Here is an 18,669-nt window from a genome sequence, read left to right as displayed (position 1 = left end):
CAAACAAAAATTAAAAGAATTTGCAAACACCAAACCAGCCCTACAGAAAATATTGAAAGGGGTCCTCTAAGCAAAGAGAGAGCCTAAAAGTAGTAGACCAAAAATGAACAGAGACAATTTAACATACCAGTCACCTTACAGGCAATACAATGGCACTAAATTCATCTCTCTCAATAGTTAGCCTGAATGTTAATGGGCTAAATGCCCCAATCAAAAGACACAGGGTATCAGAAAGGATAAAAAAACAAGATCCATAGATATTTTGTCTCCAAGACACAAAAGACACCTCCAGATTTAAAGTGAGGGGGTGGAAAACAATTTATCAAGCTATTGGACATCAAAAGAAAGCTGGGGTGGCGATCCTTATATTAGATCAATTAGATTTTAAGGCAAAGACTATAAAAAGACATGAGGAAGGACACCATATCATACATGAAGGGTCTGTTCAACAAGAAGATCTAACAATTTTAAATATCTATGCCCCTAACATGGGAGCAGTCAACTATATAAACCAATTAATAACAAAATCAAAGAAACACATCAACAATAATACAATAATAACAGGGGACTTTAACACCCCTCTCACTGAAATGGACAGATCATCCAAGCAAAAGATCAACAAGGAAATAAAGGCTTTAAATGACACACTGTGGACCAGAAGGACGTCATAGATATATTCAGAACATTCCATTCCAAAGCAACAGAATACACATTCTTCTCTAGTGCACACGGAACACTCTCCAGAATAGAGCACACATCCTGGGTCACAAATCAGGTCTCAACTGATACCAAAAGATTGGGATCATTCCCTGCATATTTTCAGACCACAATGCTCTGAAGGTAGAATTCAATCACAAGAGGAAAGCTGAAAAGAACTCAAATACATAAAGGGTAAAGAGCATCCTACTAAAGAATGAATGGGTCAACCAGGAAATTAAAGAAGAATTGAAAAAAATTATGGAAATAAATGAAAATGAAAATACAACTGTTCAAAATCTTTGGGACACAGCAAAGGGAGTCCTGAGAAGAAAGTATACAGTGACACAAACCTTTCTCAAGAAACAAGAAAGATCTCAAGTACACAACCTAACCCTACACCTAAAGAAGCTAGAGAAAGAACAGCAAACAAAGCCCAAACCGAGCAGGAGAAGAGAAGTCATAAAGATCAGAGCAGAAAGCAATGAAATGAAAACCAAAAGAACAGTAGAACAGATCAACAAAACTAGGAGTTGGTTCTTTGAAGGAATTACTAAGATTTATAAACCCCTGGCCAGACTTATCAAAAAGAAAAGAGAGGGGCGCCTCGGTGGCTCAGTGGGTTAAAGCCTCTGCCTTCGGCTCAGGTCATGATCCCAGGGTCCTGGGATCGAGCCCCGCGTCGGGCTCTCTGCTCTGCAGGGAGCCTGCTTTCTCCTCTCTCTCTGCCTGCCTCTCTGCCTACTTGTGATCTGTCAAGTAAATAAATAAAATCTTAAAAAAAAAGAGAAAGGACCCAAATTAATAAAATCATGAATGAAAGAGGAGAGATCACAACTAACACCAAAGAAATACAAACAATTATCAGAACATATTATGAGCAACTATATGCCAGCAAATTTGACAATCTGGAAGAAATGGATGCATTCCTAGAGACATATAAACTACCAAACTGAACCAGAAAGAAATAGAAAACCTGAACAGATCCATAACCAGTAAGGAGATTGAAGCAGTCATCAAAAATATCCCAACAAACAAGAACTCAGGGCCAGATGGCTTCCCAGGGGAATTCTACCTAGCATTTAAAGGAGAATTAATACCTATTCTCAGGAACTGTTCCAAAAAACAGAAATGGAAGGAAAACTTCTAAACTCATTTTATGAGGCCAGCATTACCTTGATCCCAAAACCAGACAAAGACCCCACCAAAAAGAATTACAGACCAATATCCTTGTTGAATATGGATGCAAACATTCTCACCAAAATACTGGCCAATAGGATCCAACAGTACATTAAAAGGATTATTCACCACGACCAAGTGGGATTTATTTCTGGGCTGCAAGTTGGTTCAACATCTGCAAATCAATCAATGTGATACAATACATTAGTGAAAGAAAGAACATGAACCATATGATACTCCCAATAGATGCTGAAAAAGCATTTGACAAAGTACAGCATCTCTTCTTGATCAAAACTCTTCAAAGTGTAGGGATAGAGGGTATAAACCTCAATATCATCAAAGCCATCTACAAAAAACCCACAGCAAGTATCATTCTCAATGGAGAAAAACTGAGAGCTTTTCTGCTAAGGTCAGGAACAAGGCAGGGATGTCCACTATCACCACTGCTATTCAACAAAATACTAGAAGTCCTAGCCTCAGCAATCAGACAACAAAAAGAAATAAAAAGGCATCCGAATAGGCAAAGAAGAAGTCAAACTCACTCTTTGCAGATGATATGATACTTTATGGGGAAAACCTAAAAGACTCCACTCCAAAACTGCTAGACTTCATACAGGAATTCAGTAAAGTGTCAGAATATAAAATCAACGCACAGAAATCAGTTGCATTTCTATACACCAACAGCAAGACAGAAGAAAGAGAAATTAAAGAGTCAATCTCATTTACAATTGTTCCCAAAACCATAAGATACCTAGGAATAAACCTAACCAAAGAGGCAAAGAATCTGTACTCAGAAAACTGTAACGTACTCATGAAAGAAATTGAAGAAGACACAAAGAAATGGAAAAACATTCCATGCTCATAGATTAGAAGAACAAATACTGTGAAAATGTCTATGCTACCTAAAGCAATCTACACATTTAATGCAATCCCTATCAAAATCCCATCCATTTTTTCAAAGAAATGGAACAAATATCCTAAAATTTATATGGAATCAGAAAAGACCCTGAATAGCCAGAGGAATGTTAAAAAAGAAACCAAAGTGGGTGGTATCACAATTCCAGACTTTAAGCTCTATTACAAAGCTGTCATCATAAAGACAGTAAGGTACTGGCACAAAAACAGACACATAGATCAATGGAACAGAATAGAGAGCCCAGAAATAGACCCTCACGATCAACTAATCTTTGACAAAGCAAGAAAGAATGTCCAATGGAAAGAAGACAGTCTCTTCAACAAATGGTGTTGGGAAAATTGGACAGCCACATACAGAAGAATGAAACTGGACCATTTCCTTATACCACACACAAAAATAGACTCAAAATGGATGTGAGATAGGAATCCATCAAAATCCTTGAGGAGAACACAGGCAGCAACCTCTTCGACCTCAGCCACAACAACTTCTTCCTAGAAACACCACCAAAGGCAAGGGAAGCAAGGGCAAATATGAACTATTGAGACTTCATCAAGATCAAAAGCTTTTGCACAGCAAAGGAAACAGTTAACAAAACCAAAAGACAAATGACAGAATGGGAGAAGATATTTGCAAACGACATATCAGAGAAAGGGCTAGTATCCAAAATCTATAGAGAACTTATCAAACTCAACACCCAAAGAACAAATAATCCAATCAAGAAATGGGCAGAAAACATGAACAAACATTTTTGCAAAGAAGACATCCAGATGGCCAAAAGACACACAAAGAAGTGCTCAACATTACTTGGCATCAGGGATATACAAATCAAAACCACAGTGAGATACCAACTCACACCAGTCATAATGGCTAAAATTAACAAGTCAGGAAACGACAGATGTTGGCGAGGATGTGGAGAAGGGGAACCCTCCTACACTTTTGGTGGGAATGCAAGCTGGTGCAGCCACTCTGGAAAACAGCATGGAGGTTCTTCAAAAAGCTGAAAATAGAGCTATCCTATGACCCAACAATCACACTACTGGGTATTTACCCTAAAAATACAAATTTTGTGATCCAAAGGGGCATGTGCACCCAAATGTTTACAGCAGCAATGTCCACAATAGCCAAATTATGGAAAGAACTACAGATGTGCATCAACAGATGAATGGAAGATATGATATATATAGATATAGATATATCTCTATCTATATATATGTGGTACATACACAGATGTGGTGTGTGTGTGTATATATATATATATAATATATATACATACATACACACACACACACACACACACACACACAATGGAATAGTATGCAGCCTCAAAGAAATGAAATCTTGCCATTTGCAGTGATGTGGATGGAACTAGAGGGTATTATGCTGAGCGAAATAAACCAGAGAAAGAGAAATATCTTTTTAGATATTTTTCAGATATTTCTATCTAAAGACAATTATCATATGATCTCTCCAATATGAAGAATTTGAGAGGCAGGGTAGTGGTTTTGGAGGGTAGGGAAAGAAAAAATGAAACAAGATAGGCTCAGGAGGGGGACAAACCACAAGAGACTCTTAATTTCACAAAACAAACTGAGGGTTTGTAGGAAGAGGGTGGTTGGGTTATGGACACTGGGGATGGTATGTGCTATGGTGAGTGCTGTGAAATGTGTAAGCCTGATGATTCACAGACCTGTACCCCTGAGGCAAATACATTATATATTAATAAAAATAATTTAAAAAAAAAACAAAAAAAGATGTGGTACTACATTTCACAAAATAGAAGGCTTAAAGTAGTAAACAAATGATGATATGAACTAGAATCACAACTATCAAAGTAAAAATCTCAAAATACATTGAGTAAACAACAACAAAGAAAAAGCAAATTGCAGAAAAATATGTGGAGTTTGCCTCAATTTGTAGAAAGTTCAAAACCAAGCAATGGAAAAGACTGTGGGATATCACAAAAATAAATTCAGGATAACAGTTACCTCTAGGTGGCAGGATAGGAAATGCAATTGAGAAGAGCTTCAAAAGTACTAAGTATACATTATTTCTTAAGCTACAAAGTATATACAAGGGTATCAATTTTATTATTCACTAAACTGTGTATATACATTACATATACTTATGTATAATGTATTTTATAAAAGGTAAGAGCAATTTTAAAAGAGTCAGTTGCATTGCCAGTATATTCTTAAATATCTATGAAATATTTGCTGGCAAAAATCTGAAAAAAAAATCAAAATTTAACTGATTCTCATTTAAATGTGAGTTTTTTTTTTTTAAAGAATAAAAAATTCATTTTAGTTACACTGACAGATTTTCTTAGATGTTGATCTCTCTTCTAAAGAACAGGTTCCTCTTCCTTCCATCAGAATCTAGAAGAAAAACAAAATTTTAACACCCAAGTATAAATAGTTAATACCTACTCATATCTCCCTTTTAATCTCACCAATTCATTTTACAATACTTTTCCTTTACATTACTTTAGTTCAACAAAGATGATCTTAAAACTACAAAGAAACTTTGCCTGATGAACAATAAAATAAAATTTTAAATATGTTTTGAAACAGCAAGCAACAGAATAGACACTTGCTAAGAAAACTGATGGAAAGAAAAGGCCTGAGGTAATCACAGTAAATGAAATTCAAAGAGATAGAAATATAAAAGCAATCTGGAGATTTATTCTGTTAAATTGGATAACTTAAGTTGGTTATCACTTTATGTATCTTCAAGTTTCTTAAATAATAAAAGCCCACAAAGTATAAATTTTCTGTAGAACAAAGCATTGGTTTTCATTTTTATCAATTTCTTTGTAAGTTCTATTTGTTTTCATTATTTTTTCTCTTTTTATTTTTTTTTATTTTTTTTTATTTTTTAAATTTTATTTATTTATTTGACAGAGAAATCACAAGTAGGCAGAGAGGCAGGCAGAGAGAGAGGGGGAAGCAGGCTCCCTGCTGAGCAGAGAGCCCGATGCGGGACTCGATCCCAGGACCCTGAGATCATGACCTGAGCTGAAGGCAGAGGCTTAACCCACTGAGCCACCCAGGCGCCCATTTTTTCTCTTTTTAAAACCCAGAGTGTTTAATTTCCAAGAAGGAAAGGGAGGTGAAGCATCTTTTGTTGTTGATTTCCAACTTAATGAATTATTAGAGAATGTGACTATAAATCTCTCCTTAGAAACATCTCAAACTTTCTTTATGACTTATTTATTGTATTTGCAAATGTATCATGGACTTAGAAAAAAAACATATATTCTCTGTTGGTAAGACAGAGTGTTTTAATAAAGAAAAGCAGGACAAAGGAGAAACTGTCCAGCTGTTCACCAAACTATTTCCCTTTCCTCTTAGGCATACAGCTAGACCACATTTCCTAGCCTCCCTTGGAGTTGGTTTGGACATGTGACTTAAGTTCTGGTAATGGGCGAAAGTGGTGTACACAAGTACTACTCCTGGCTCTAAAAATTTTCTCCACAATCCTCTACTTCTGTTTCTCTTCTGCTATCTGATATCAACATACACTATAAATGTGGAAACCACCAGTTAAAGACAGCAAAGCCCCCATCAACTTGGGGTCCTGAATAACTTTATGGAGCAAGGCTCTTCTCTAACCTCACTATTCACTCATTGAAAAAGTATTCTATATTCAACTATTAAAACACTCAAGCTCCAAACTCAAACCACAACACGAAAGTTGAGACAGCTAGTTCATAAGTACATAAACCAATACCTATCTCAGATCTGTTTATGGAGGATAAGTGATAGAAAAGATCATCCCAAAGAGAAGAAACTAAATTATTCAAAGAATTTCTCCCATACCCCAGGAGAACAAGCCTTCACAATGCCTTCCAAGCTGGATTTCTTAATTGGTATGGATCAGTAACTCCATATTTCCACTTTTCCTGTTTTCTGAATCAGTTTTCTATTGCATTTATATTGTTTTTGCTCTGACACTACATATTTTATGTGATAGGCTTCTAATTTAACACACATCTAAAGGCCTACTAAAATACTCTCCAAAGACTGTCGAGCCCAGCAGGCACCATCCTCACACTCTCCTTCTGCTTTGTTCCAGGTCGTGGGTACTGCCTGGAAACACTCCCAGTGCACACATCTAGAACCCCTACCACCCATGGGATGTCCCTTGATCATCAGTTCTGATAGCCAATGGGGCTTTATGTATGCAAGTCCCACAGAATTTTAACAAACAGAAAAAGAGTTCTTAACCAGTTACACATCCAGGGAGCAGTGATGAGGCAGCTGAATGAAACACCCATTTTTCTGTTAAAGAGGCCTATATTAGCTTATCTTCGTACCTGTGGCCAGAGGGGCAAGCTTCTAATTAAACACACATCTAGGGGCCACCTGAAATCCCCTCCAGATTTTGTGAAGGCCAGCAGGTACCATCCTCATACTCCCTCTGCCTTACCCCAGACTGCTGGTGTCTCCAAGAAAGGAGCTTATACAAACACACAGAGACCTGGCAGGCCAGAAAGAACTGGCATGATATATTCAGAGCACTAAACGAGAAAAACATGCAGCCAAGAATACTATATCCAGCTAGGCTATCATTGAAAATAGAAGGAGAGATAAAGAGCTTCCAGGACAAACAAAAACTGAAAGAATTTGCAAACACCAAACCAGCTCGAATGGAAATATTGAAAGGGGTCCTCTAAGCAAAGAGAGACCCTAAAAGTAGTAGACCAAAAAGGAACAGAGACAATATACAGTAACAGTCACCTTACAGGCAATACAATGGCACTAAATTCATATCTCTCAATAGTTACCCTGAATGTTAATGGGCTAAATGCCCCAATCAAAAGACACAGGGTATCAGAATGGATAAAAAAACAAAACCCATCAATATGCTGCCTACAAGAAACTCATTTTAGACCCGAAGACACCTCCAGATTTAAAGTGAGGGGGTGGAAAACAATGTACCATGCTAATGGACATCAGAAGAAAGCTGGGGTGGCAATCCTTATATCAGATCAATTAGATTTTAAACCAAAGACTATAATAAGAGATGAGGAAGGACACTATATCATACTCAAAGGGTCTGTCCAACAAGAAGACCTAACAATTTTAAATATCTATGCCCCTAACATGGGAGCAGCTAACTTTATAAACCAATTAATAACAAAATCAAAGAAATACATCAACAGTAATACAATAATAGAAGGGGACTTAAACACTCCCCTCACTGAAATGCACAGATCATCTAAGCAAAAGATCAACAAGGAAATAAAGGCCTTAAATGACACACTGGACCAGATGGACATCACAGATATATTCAGAACATTCCATCCCAAAGCAACAGAATATACATTCTTCTCTAGTGCACATGGAACATTCTCCAGAATAGACCACATCCTGGGTCACAAATCAGGTCTCAACCGGTATCAAAAGACTGGGATCATTCGCTGCATATTTACAGACCACAATGCTCTGAAGCTAGAACTCAATCACAAGAGGAAATTTGGAAAGAACCCAAATACATGGAGACTAAACAGCATCCTTCTAAAAAATGAATGGGTCAACCAGGAAATTAAAGAAGAATTGAAAAAATTCATGGAAACAAATGATAATGAAAACACAACAGTTCAAAATCTGTGGGACACAACAAAGGCAGTCCTGAGAGGAAAATATATAGCGGTGCAAGCCTTTCTCAAGAAACAAGAAAGGTCTCAAATACACAAACTAACCCTACACCTAAAGGAGCTGGAGAGAGAACAACAAAGAAAGCCTAAACCCAGCAGGAGAAGAGAAATCATAAAGATCAGAGCAGAAATCAATGAAATAGAAACTAAAAAAAAACAATAGAACAAATCAACAAAACTAGGAGCTGGTTCTTTGAAAGAATAAGATTGACAAACCTCTGGCCAGACTTATCCAAAAGAAAAGAGAAAGGACCCAAATAAATAAAATCATGAATGAAAGAGGAGAGATCACAACCAACACCAAAGAAATACAAACAATTATAAGAACATACCACGAGCAACTCTACGCCAACAAATTTGATGATCTGGAAGAAATGGATACATTTCTAGAGACACATAAACTACCACAACTGAACCAGGAAGAAACAGAAAACCTGAACAGACCCATAACCAGTAAGGAGATTGAAACAGTCATCAAAAATCTCCAAACAAACAAAAGCCCAGGGCCAGACGGCTTCCCAGGGGAATTCTACCAAACATTTAAAGAAGAATTAATTCCTATTCTCCTGAAACTGTTCCAAAAAATAGAAATGGAAGGAAAACTTCCAAACTCATTTTATGAGGCCAGCATCACCTTGATCCCAAAACCAGACAAGGATCCCATCAAAAAAGAGAATTACAGACCAATATCCTTGATGAACACAGACGCGAAAATTCTCACCAAAATACTGGCCAATAGGATCCAACAGTACATTAAAAGGATTATTCACCACGACCAAGTGGGATCTATTCCAGGGCTGCAAGGTTGGTTCAACATCCGCAAATCCATCAATGTGATACAACACATTAATAAAAGAAAGAGTAAGAACCATATGATACTCTCAATAGATGCTGAAAAAGCATCTGACAAAGTGCAGCATCCCTTCCTGATTAAAACTCTTCAAAGTGTAGGGATAGAGGGCACATACCTCAATATCATCAAAGCCATCTATGAAAAACCCACTGCAAATATCATTCTCAATGGAGAAAACCTGAAAGCTTTTCCGCTAAGGTCAGGAACACGGCAAGGATGTCCGTTATCACCACTGCTGTTCAACATAGTACTAGAAGTCCTAGCCTCAGCAATCAGACAACAAAAAGAAATTAAAGGCATCCAAATTGGCAAAGAAGAAGTCAAACTAACACTCTTTGCAGATGATATGATACTGTATGTGGAAAACCCAAAAGGCTCCACTCCAAAACTGCTAGAACTTGTACAGGAATTCAGTAAAGTGTCAGGATATAAAGTCAATGCACAGAAATCAGTCGCATTTCTTTACACTAACAACAAGACAGAAGAAAGAGAAATTGAGGAGTCAGTCCCATTTACAGTCACACCCAAAACCATAAGATACCCAGGAATAAATCTAACCAAACAGGCAAAGAATCTATACTCAGAAAACTATAAAGTACTCATGAAAGAAATTGAGGAAGACAAAAAGAAATGGAAAAATATTCCATGCTCATGGATTGGAAGAATAAATATTGTGAAAATGTCTATTCTACCTAAAGCAATCTACACATTTAATGCAATCCCTATCAAAATCCCATCCATTTTTTTAAAAGGAATAGAACAAATAATCCTAAAATTTATATGGAACCAGAAAAGACCTAAAATAGCCAAAGGAATATTGAAAAAGAAAGCCAAAGTCGGCGGCATCACAATTCCGGACTTCAAGCTCTATTACAAAGCTGTCATTATCAAGACAGTATGGTACTGGCACAAAAACAGACATATAGATCAATGGGACAGACTAGAAGCCCAGAAATAGACCCTCAACTCTATGGTCAACTAATCTTCGACAAAGCAGGAAAGAATGTCCAATGGAAAAAAGACAGCCTCTTCAACAAATGGTGCTGGGAAAACTGGACAGCCACACGCAGAAAAGTGAAATTGGACTAGTTCCTTACACCACACACGAAAATAGACTCAAAATGGATGAAGGACCTCAATGTGAGAAAGGAATCCATCAAAATCCTTGAGGAGAACACAGGCAGCAACCTCTTTGACCTCCACCGCAGCAACTTCTTCCTAGGAACATCGCCAAAGGCAAAAGAAGCAAGGGCAAAAATGAACTATTGGGATTTCATCAGGATCAAAAGCTTTTGCACAGCAAAGGAAACAGTTAACAAAACCAAAAGACAACTGACAGAATGGGAGAAGATATTTGCAAATGACATATCAGAGAAAGGGCTAATATCCAAAATCTATAAAGAGCTTAGCAAACTCAACACCCAAAGAACAAATAATCCAATCAAGAAATGGGCAGAGGACATGAACAGACATTTCTGCAAAGAAGACATCCAGATGGCCAACAGACACATGAAAAAGTGCTCCACATCACTCGGCATCAGGGAGATACAAATCAAAACCACAATGAGATACCACCTCACACCAGTCAGAATGGCTAAAATGAACAAGTCAAGAAATGACAGATGCTGGTGAGGATGCGGAGAGAGGGGAACCCTCCTACACTGCTGGTGGGAATGCAAGCTGGTGCAACCACTCTGGAAAACAGTGTGGAGGTTCCTCAAAAAACTGAAAACAGAGCTACCCTATGACCCAGCAATTGCACTACTGGGTATATATCCTAAAGATACAAACGTGGTGCTCCGAAGGGGCACATGCACCTGAATGTTTATAGCAGCAATGTCCACAACAGCCAAACTGTGGAAAGAACCTCGATGTCCATCAACAGATGAATGGATAAAGAAGAGGTGGTATATATACACAATGGAATACTATGCAGCCATCAAAAGAAATGAAATCTTGCCATTTGCGACGACGTGGATGGAACTAGAGGGTATTATGCTTAGCGAAATAAGTCAATCGGAGAAAGACAACTATCATATGATCTCTTTGATATGAGGAAGTGGAGATGCAATGTGGGGGGGTTGGGGGGAGGTAGGAAAAGGAAAAATGAAAGAAGATGGGATTGGGAGGGAGACAAACCATAAAAGACTCAATCTCAAAAAACAGACTGAGGGTTGCTGGGGGGAGGGGGGATGGGAGAGGGTGGTGGGGATATGGACATTGGGGAGGGTATGTGCTATGATGAGTGCTGTGAAATGTTTAAACCTGGAAATTCACAGACCTGTAACCCTGGGGATAAAAATACATTATATGTTTATTAAAATAAATTAATTAATTTTAAAAACAATTAAAAAATAAATACTAAGACCAAAAGAAGTTGTGACATCAAAAACATAACATGTTGGGGGGTAGTAAAACTATACAGCTTTAGAATGCATTTGACTTTAAGTTTTATATCAGGTTGAAATGTGCTGTTATCAATAGAAGTTGTTTTATATAAGCCTCATGGTAACCACAATGCAAAACCTACAATAAATAAACAAGATGTAAACAGAAATGAATCTAACACTACAGAAAATCATCAAATCACAAAGGAACAGAGCAAGAGAAGAAAGAAAGGAATTACACAACAGCCAAGACATGATGAGCAAAATATAAATTAGCCCAAGTCTATTTATAACTTTTTAAAACAAATATGGACTAAATAAATTTCTCCCATCAAAAGATACAGAGTGGCCAAATGGATTTTTTTTTAAAAATCCATTTATATGCTCTGTTCTAAAGACTCATTTCACATGTAAGGACACATACAGACTAAAAGTGAAAGGATGGAAAAAGATATTTCATGAAAATGGATACCAGAAGAAAACTGGAGTGGATACAAATAGACAGAACAGACTTTAAAACAAGACTGTAATTAAGAGACAAATAAAGTTCTTATCTAATGAAATAGAGATGAATCCAAGAAGAAGATGCAATATTTGAAAATATATAAGAGCCTAACATAGGAGTATCTAAATATATAAAGCAAAGATGAACAGACCTAAAAAGAGAAACAGCAATATGATAACAGTTGGGAACTTGAATACCCCCCACTTTCATCAGTGGATAAATCCTCCAGACAGAAAATCAATAAGGAAACACTGGCCTTCAATAACACTTTAAACCAGATGTACTAAACAGATATATACAGAGCATTTCATTCAAAAGCAATAGCATATACATTCTTCTCAAGTACACATTGAATATTTTCCATGATATATTGTATTTTAGGCCAAAAAACAAGTCAATAAATTTAAGAAGACTGAAATCACATAAGCCATATTTTCAAACCATAATGATATGAAAATAAAAATTACAAGAGGGAAACTGGAAAACTGATAAGCATATGAAAATTATACAACATGTTCTTAAACAACCAATGGCAGAAAAAAATAATCAAAAAATATTTTTAAGTAGCTTGACACAAATAAAAAATGGAAATACAAACTATCAAAACTCTGGAATGCAGCAAAAACAGTTCTAAATGGGAAGTTTGTAGTGATAAACATCTATATTAAGAAACTAGAAAGATCTTAAACAACCTAACTTTATACCTCAAGAAACTAATGAACTGAACCTACAGTTAGAAGAAAGTAAATAACAAAGATCAGAGTGGAAATAAACAAGACAGAAACTAAAAAGATAATAGAAAAGATTAATGAAACTAAGAGCTGGTTGTCTGAAAAGATAAAAAAAAATTTACAAACTATTAGCTATATTCAAAAGGGTAAAAAGAGGACTCAAAATCAGAAATGAAAGAGATGTTATAAGTGATAACAGAAAAACAGATCATAAGAAACTAAGAACGATAAGCCAACAAACTGAATGACCTAGAAGAAATCAGTAAATCAAACTACCAAGACTGATTCATTAAGAAATTGAAAATATGAATATACCAATTACTAGTAAAGAGATTGAATTAGTAATCAAAAACTTCCCCATAAGCAAAAGTCCAGAACTAATGGCTTCCTGGTGAATTCTATCAAACTACCAAACATTTTAAAAAGAATTACCATCAATCCTTCTCTAAAACTCTTCCAAAAAATAGAGGAGAAACAAACACTTCCAAACTCATTTTATGAAGCCAGCATTATCTTGATACAAAAACCAGAAAAGGACACTACCAGAAAAGAAATTATAGGATAATATCCTTAATGAACATAGATTCAAAAATCTTGAAAATACGCAAATTATATTTAACAATACATTAAAAGGATTATACACCATGATCAAGGGGGATTTATTCTAGTATCGTAAAGACAGTTCAACACTGAAGGATAATAAGAACATCTCAAAAAATGCAGAAAAGGCATTTGACAAAATTCAACATCCATTCATGATTAAAACTTGCAACAAAAGAGAGGGAATATACCTTGACAGAATAAAAGACATATATGTTCAGCCTATAGCTAACATCACACTAAAGAGTAAAATGCTCAAAGTTTTTCCTCTAAGATAAGGAATAACACAAGGATGTCTACTCTGGCCACTTTCATTCAACATGACACTAGAAGTCCTAGTTAGAGTAATCAGGCAAGGAAAAAAAAAAGGCTTCCAAAACAGAAAGGAACAATTAAAATTACCTTCATTTGAAGATATCATGATACTATATGTAGAACACCCTAAACATTCCACCAAAAAACTGTTAGATACAATAAATAAATTCAGTAAAGTTGCAGGTTACATAATCAATACAAAAATCAGCTGCATTGGGGGGAGACAAGATGGCGGGGAAGTAGGAGGAGGCGCCTTTTCAACCTGCACCCTAAAGTGAGCTGATTACCTACCAAAGAACTCCGATCACCCATGAAATCAGCCTGAGATCAGAATTATACACGTCTGGATCTCTACGGGGGCCAGAATACACCAGTGGGCAGGTAAAGTGGAGTGGGAACGTCGGACTGATATCGGAAGATAAACAAAAGGGGGACGGAGCCACCAGAGGCGACCGACTGGAAAATAATACCCCAATACGAGAGTGCCCGGCATCTGGGGACCAGCATTAACTTGGAGTCTTGCTGAAAGCACTCAAAAGAGCAAAGACTCGAGCGGGGAAATTGTGGGAATCGGGGCGGATAGGGATAAGGGCTTAAGTCCCCAGACCCAGGGCAGCCTCCCCTGGCGCTGAGCCAGAGAGTGCGGCGGAGAAACCTGGTCTTTGTCCCGGAGCCGCCAGTGCGCCCGAGAACGGGTGGAGTCCGGCTCCCGTGAGGGGCTGGGAGCCACACCAGACGGCAGAACGCGCACCTTACTGGAGATGCGCGCGTGCCTCAACCTCCCCTGAGAGAGGTGCACGAACCCCCAGCCTGGTGTTCTGGGACCCACGCGGCGATAGACCCACGCGGCGATAGAGCCGATAGAGCTGGAGGCGCTGCGCCCCAAACCATCCCCTGGGAGAGGTGCGCGCAAGCCCTGCGCTCTTAGCCCCAGCCAGCGGGAGAATCTCAGTGTGCGATTGCTGCTTGGAACCTCTGTGGCGGTCTGGAGCTGCCCAGACAGCCACAGCTGCCTTGGTTTTGCGTACAAGCAGGAGATCCTGCGTCCCCAGGGACCGTGACTCAGAACCTGCTCTGCCAGCGGCCCAGCGGCTGCAGCACCTGCAGGGGAGCAGACTGAGGCTTCTCTCTGAGAGGGAGGTTGGGGTGCAGTTTTCTTTCCTCTAAACCTCCAAAAACCATCAAAAGCTGTCAAGGCGAGAGAAAAGAAGTGAACAAACATAAAAACCTCCAGAGAACAAAAACCTGAAAAAAACGTTTTTCTCAGAGCCCACCCCCTTGAAGGGGTCGGGAGGACTTAACTCAGGGAACATCATTGACTGAAAACCCACGTGGCAGCCCCCTCCCCCAGAAAACAAATCAGGAAAAAAAAAAAAAAAAAAGACTACAAGAGAACAACCACCACTACTTCATAGATACAACTTTTATTTTTAATTCTTTCCCACTATTCTGGTTCATTTTTTTTCTTTTTTTATATAGATAATTTTTTAACCTATTTACCATCACAGTGAGATGTCCAGTACATCAAATTCCATGATAAACTTCTAACCTGAATTTTTTGATACATACACATGTGTTTTTCTTTTTCTTTTCTATTTTCTTAATTTTTAAAAAAATTTTTAATTTAGTTTAGTCCAGTTTATTCCTTTTTTATTTTTATTTTCTAATATTCATATAGAGTTAAACTTCAAGGTAACCCCCTTTCTCCAAGCAATCCTACCCCTATAGGTGAACCAATTTTTAATCCCCTTTTTTCTTAGGAAAGTTGAGTCCTTTAACAAAGATATCAAGATACATCCAGGAAGAATCAAAATAACCTTCCTCGCCCACACCGAGAATCTATAACCATGCTCCCATCTTTTTCTTCTGCCAGTGTCTCTGTGTATTTATGTTTGTCCGGATAGTATATAAATCTTATACTTGGGGTTCTTCTTGACGAGGCTCCTCCTTTTTTTTGCTTATATATATATATATATTTTCTCTCGTCATATACTTTTATCAGTCTTTTTGTTTGTCTGTTTTTGTTTGTATACGTCATAAACCTTACCCTGGGGCCCATTTGGGCTGAACCTTCACTTTTATCTTCCCTTTTTTTCCTGTCTCTCTCTCTCCCTCTTTTTTCTTTCTCTTTTCTTTTTTCTCTCATTTGGGTGGGGAATCCTGAGTGCTCAGAAGCGTTCCAGGGTGCACCTTGACTGCACCACGGTCAATACATCCAGCTACATCTGTCCAGTCATCTCTCACCAAAATGACTAGGAGGAGGAATCCCCAACAGAAGAAAAATACAGAGGATGGGCCTTCTGCAACAGAGCTAACGGCTATCAACATAGACAATATGTCAGAAAGAGAATTCAGGCTAACAATTATCCAGGCAATAGCTAGGTTGGAGAAAACCATGGATGACCAAATAGAATTGATTAGGGCAGAATTGAAAGCGACCAGAGAAGAGGTTCATAATGTTAGGGCAGAGCTGAAGGCCACCAGGGATGAGGTTCACAACGCTCTCAATGAGTTCCAATCTAATCTAAATTCTCTAAAAGCTAGGGTAACTGAGACAGAAGATAGAATTAGTGATCTGGAGGACAAACAAATAGAGAGAAAGGATCAGGAGGAAGCCTGGAACAAACAGCTTAGAAGCCACGAAAACAGAATCAGGGAAATAAATGATGCCATGAAACGTTCCAACGTCAGAATTATTGGAATCCCTGAAGGGGAAGAGAAAGAAAGAAGTCTAGAAGATATAGTGGAACAAGTTTTTCATGAAAATTTTCCCAATCTTGCGAATGGAACAAGTGTTCATGTACTAGAAGTAGAAAGGTCCCCCCCCAAGATTATAAATTCAAAAAAAACATTCAGGCACCTCATAGTAAAATTGAGGAATCATAATTGTAGATACAATCTCTTGAAAGCCGCTAGGACAAAGAAGCTCCTTACATACAGAGGAAAGCCCATCAGAATAACGTCAGACCTGTCCACAGAGACCTGGCAAGCCAGAAAGGGCTGGCAAGATATATTCAGGGCACTAAATGAGAAGAACATGCAGCCAAGAATACTTTATCCAGCAAGACTGACATTCAAAATGGATGGAGAGATAAAGAGTTTCCAAGACCGGCAAGGCTTGAAAGACTATGCAACCACCAAGCCGACACTGCAGGAAATATTAAGGGGGGTTCTATAAAAGAGGAAAAATCCTAAGAATAGCATTGAACAGAAATATAGAGACAATCGACAGAAAGAAAGACTTCAAAGATAACACAATGTCAATAAAAACGTATCTCTCAATAATCACTCTCAATGTGAATGGCCTAAATGCACCCATAAAACGACACAGGGTTGCAGATTGGATAAAACGACAGGACCCATCCATATGTTGTCTACAAGAGACCCATTTTGAACCTAAAGATACACCCAGACTGAAAGTGAAGGGATGGAGAAGCATCTTTCACGCCAATGGGCCTCAAAAGAAGGCCGGGGTAGCGATTCTCATATCAGATAAATTAGATTTTAAACTAAAGACGGTAGTCAGGGATACAGAAGGACACTACATCATTCTTAAAGGGACTATCCACCAAGACGATCTAACAATTGTAAATATCTATGCCCCCAATATGGGAGCAGCCAATTACATAAGAAAACTATTAATCAAGATAAAGAGTCATATTGATATGAATACATTAATAGTAGGAGATCTTAACACGCCTCTCTCAGAAATAGACAGATCGAAGCAGAAAATCAATAAAGAAATAAGAGCATTGAATGATACATTGGACCAGATGGACCTCATAGATATATACAGAACATTCCACCCTAAAACAACAGAATACTCATTCTTCTCAAGTGCACATGGAACCTTCTCCAGAATAGACCACATACTGGGTCACAAATCAGGGCTCAACCGATACCAAAAGACTGAGATTATTCCCTGCATATTCTCAGATCACAATGCTTTGAAACTGGAGCTCAATCACAAGGAAAAGTTCAGAAGGAACTCAAATACCTGGAAGCTAAAGACCACCTTGCTTAAGAATGCTTGGATCAACCAGGAGATCAAAGAAGAACTTAAACAATTTATGGAAACCAATGAGAACGAAGACACTTCACTCCAAAACCTATGGGATACAGCAAAGGCGGTCCTAAGGGGGAAATTCATAGCCATCCAAGCCTCCCTCAAAAAAATTGAAAAATCCAGAATACACCAGCTGTCTCTACACCTTAAAGAACTGGAGAATCAACAACAAATCAAACCAACTCCACACGTAAGAAGGGAAATAATCAAGATTAGAGCAGAGATCAACGAGGTAGAAACCAGAGATACAGTAGAACGTATCAACGAAACTAGAAGCTGGTTTTTTGAAAGAATCAATAAGATCGATAAACCATTGGCCACACTAATCCAAAAGAAAAGAGAGAAAGCCCAAATTAATAAAATTATGAATGAAAAGGGAGAGATCACAACTAACACCAAGGAAGTAGAAACAATCATCAGAAGCTATTATCAACAGTTATATGCCAATAAGCTAAGCAACCTAGATGAAATGGATGCATTCCTGGAAAACTATAAACTCCCAAAATTGAACCAGGAAGAAATTGACAACCTGAATAGACCGATATCTAGTAACGAGATTGAAGCAGTGATCAAAAACCTCCCAAAAAACAAGAGCCCAGGACCTGACGGATTCCCTGGGGAATTCTATCAAACTTTCAAAGAAGAAATAATACCTATTCTCCTGAAGCTGTTTCAAAAAATTGAAGCAGAAGGAAAACTTCCAGACTCTTTTTATGAAGCCAGCATTACCCTGATCCCCAAACCAGGCAAAGACCCTACCAA

The 18,669-nt window shown here is 38.0% G+C and overlaps 1 protein-coding gene across 1 annotated transcript in view; it reads right to left on the bottom strand.

The window, feature by feature from the left end:
- The window catches only part of REDIC1 (regulator of DNA class I crossover intermediates 1), a gene marked incomplete at both ends in the record, with an annotated part of 117,325 nt that overhangs the window by 13,560 nt on the left and 85,096 nt on the right, over nucleotides 1–18,669 (bottom strand). The window contains 1 exon segment of the mRNA XM_080811377.1: nucleotides 5,100–5,166. Coding sequence (XP_080667503.1) covers nucleotides 5,100–5,166 — 67 coding nt within the window.

This window comes from Martes martes (genome assembly GCF_963455335.1).
Source record: "Martes martes genome assembly, chromosome: 8".
Lineage (NCBI taxonomy): Eukaryota > Metazoa > Chordata > Mammalia > Carnivora > Mustelidae > Martes > Martes martes.
This window is presented reverse-complemented; position numbering and strand designations above follow the sequence as displayed.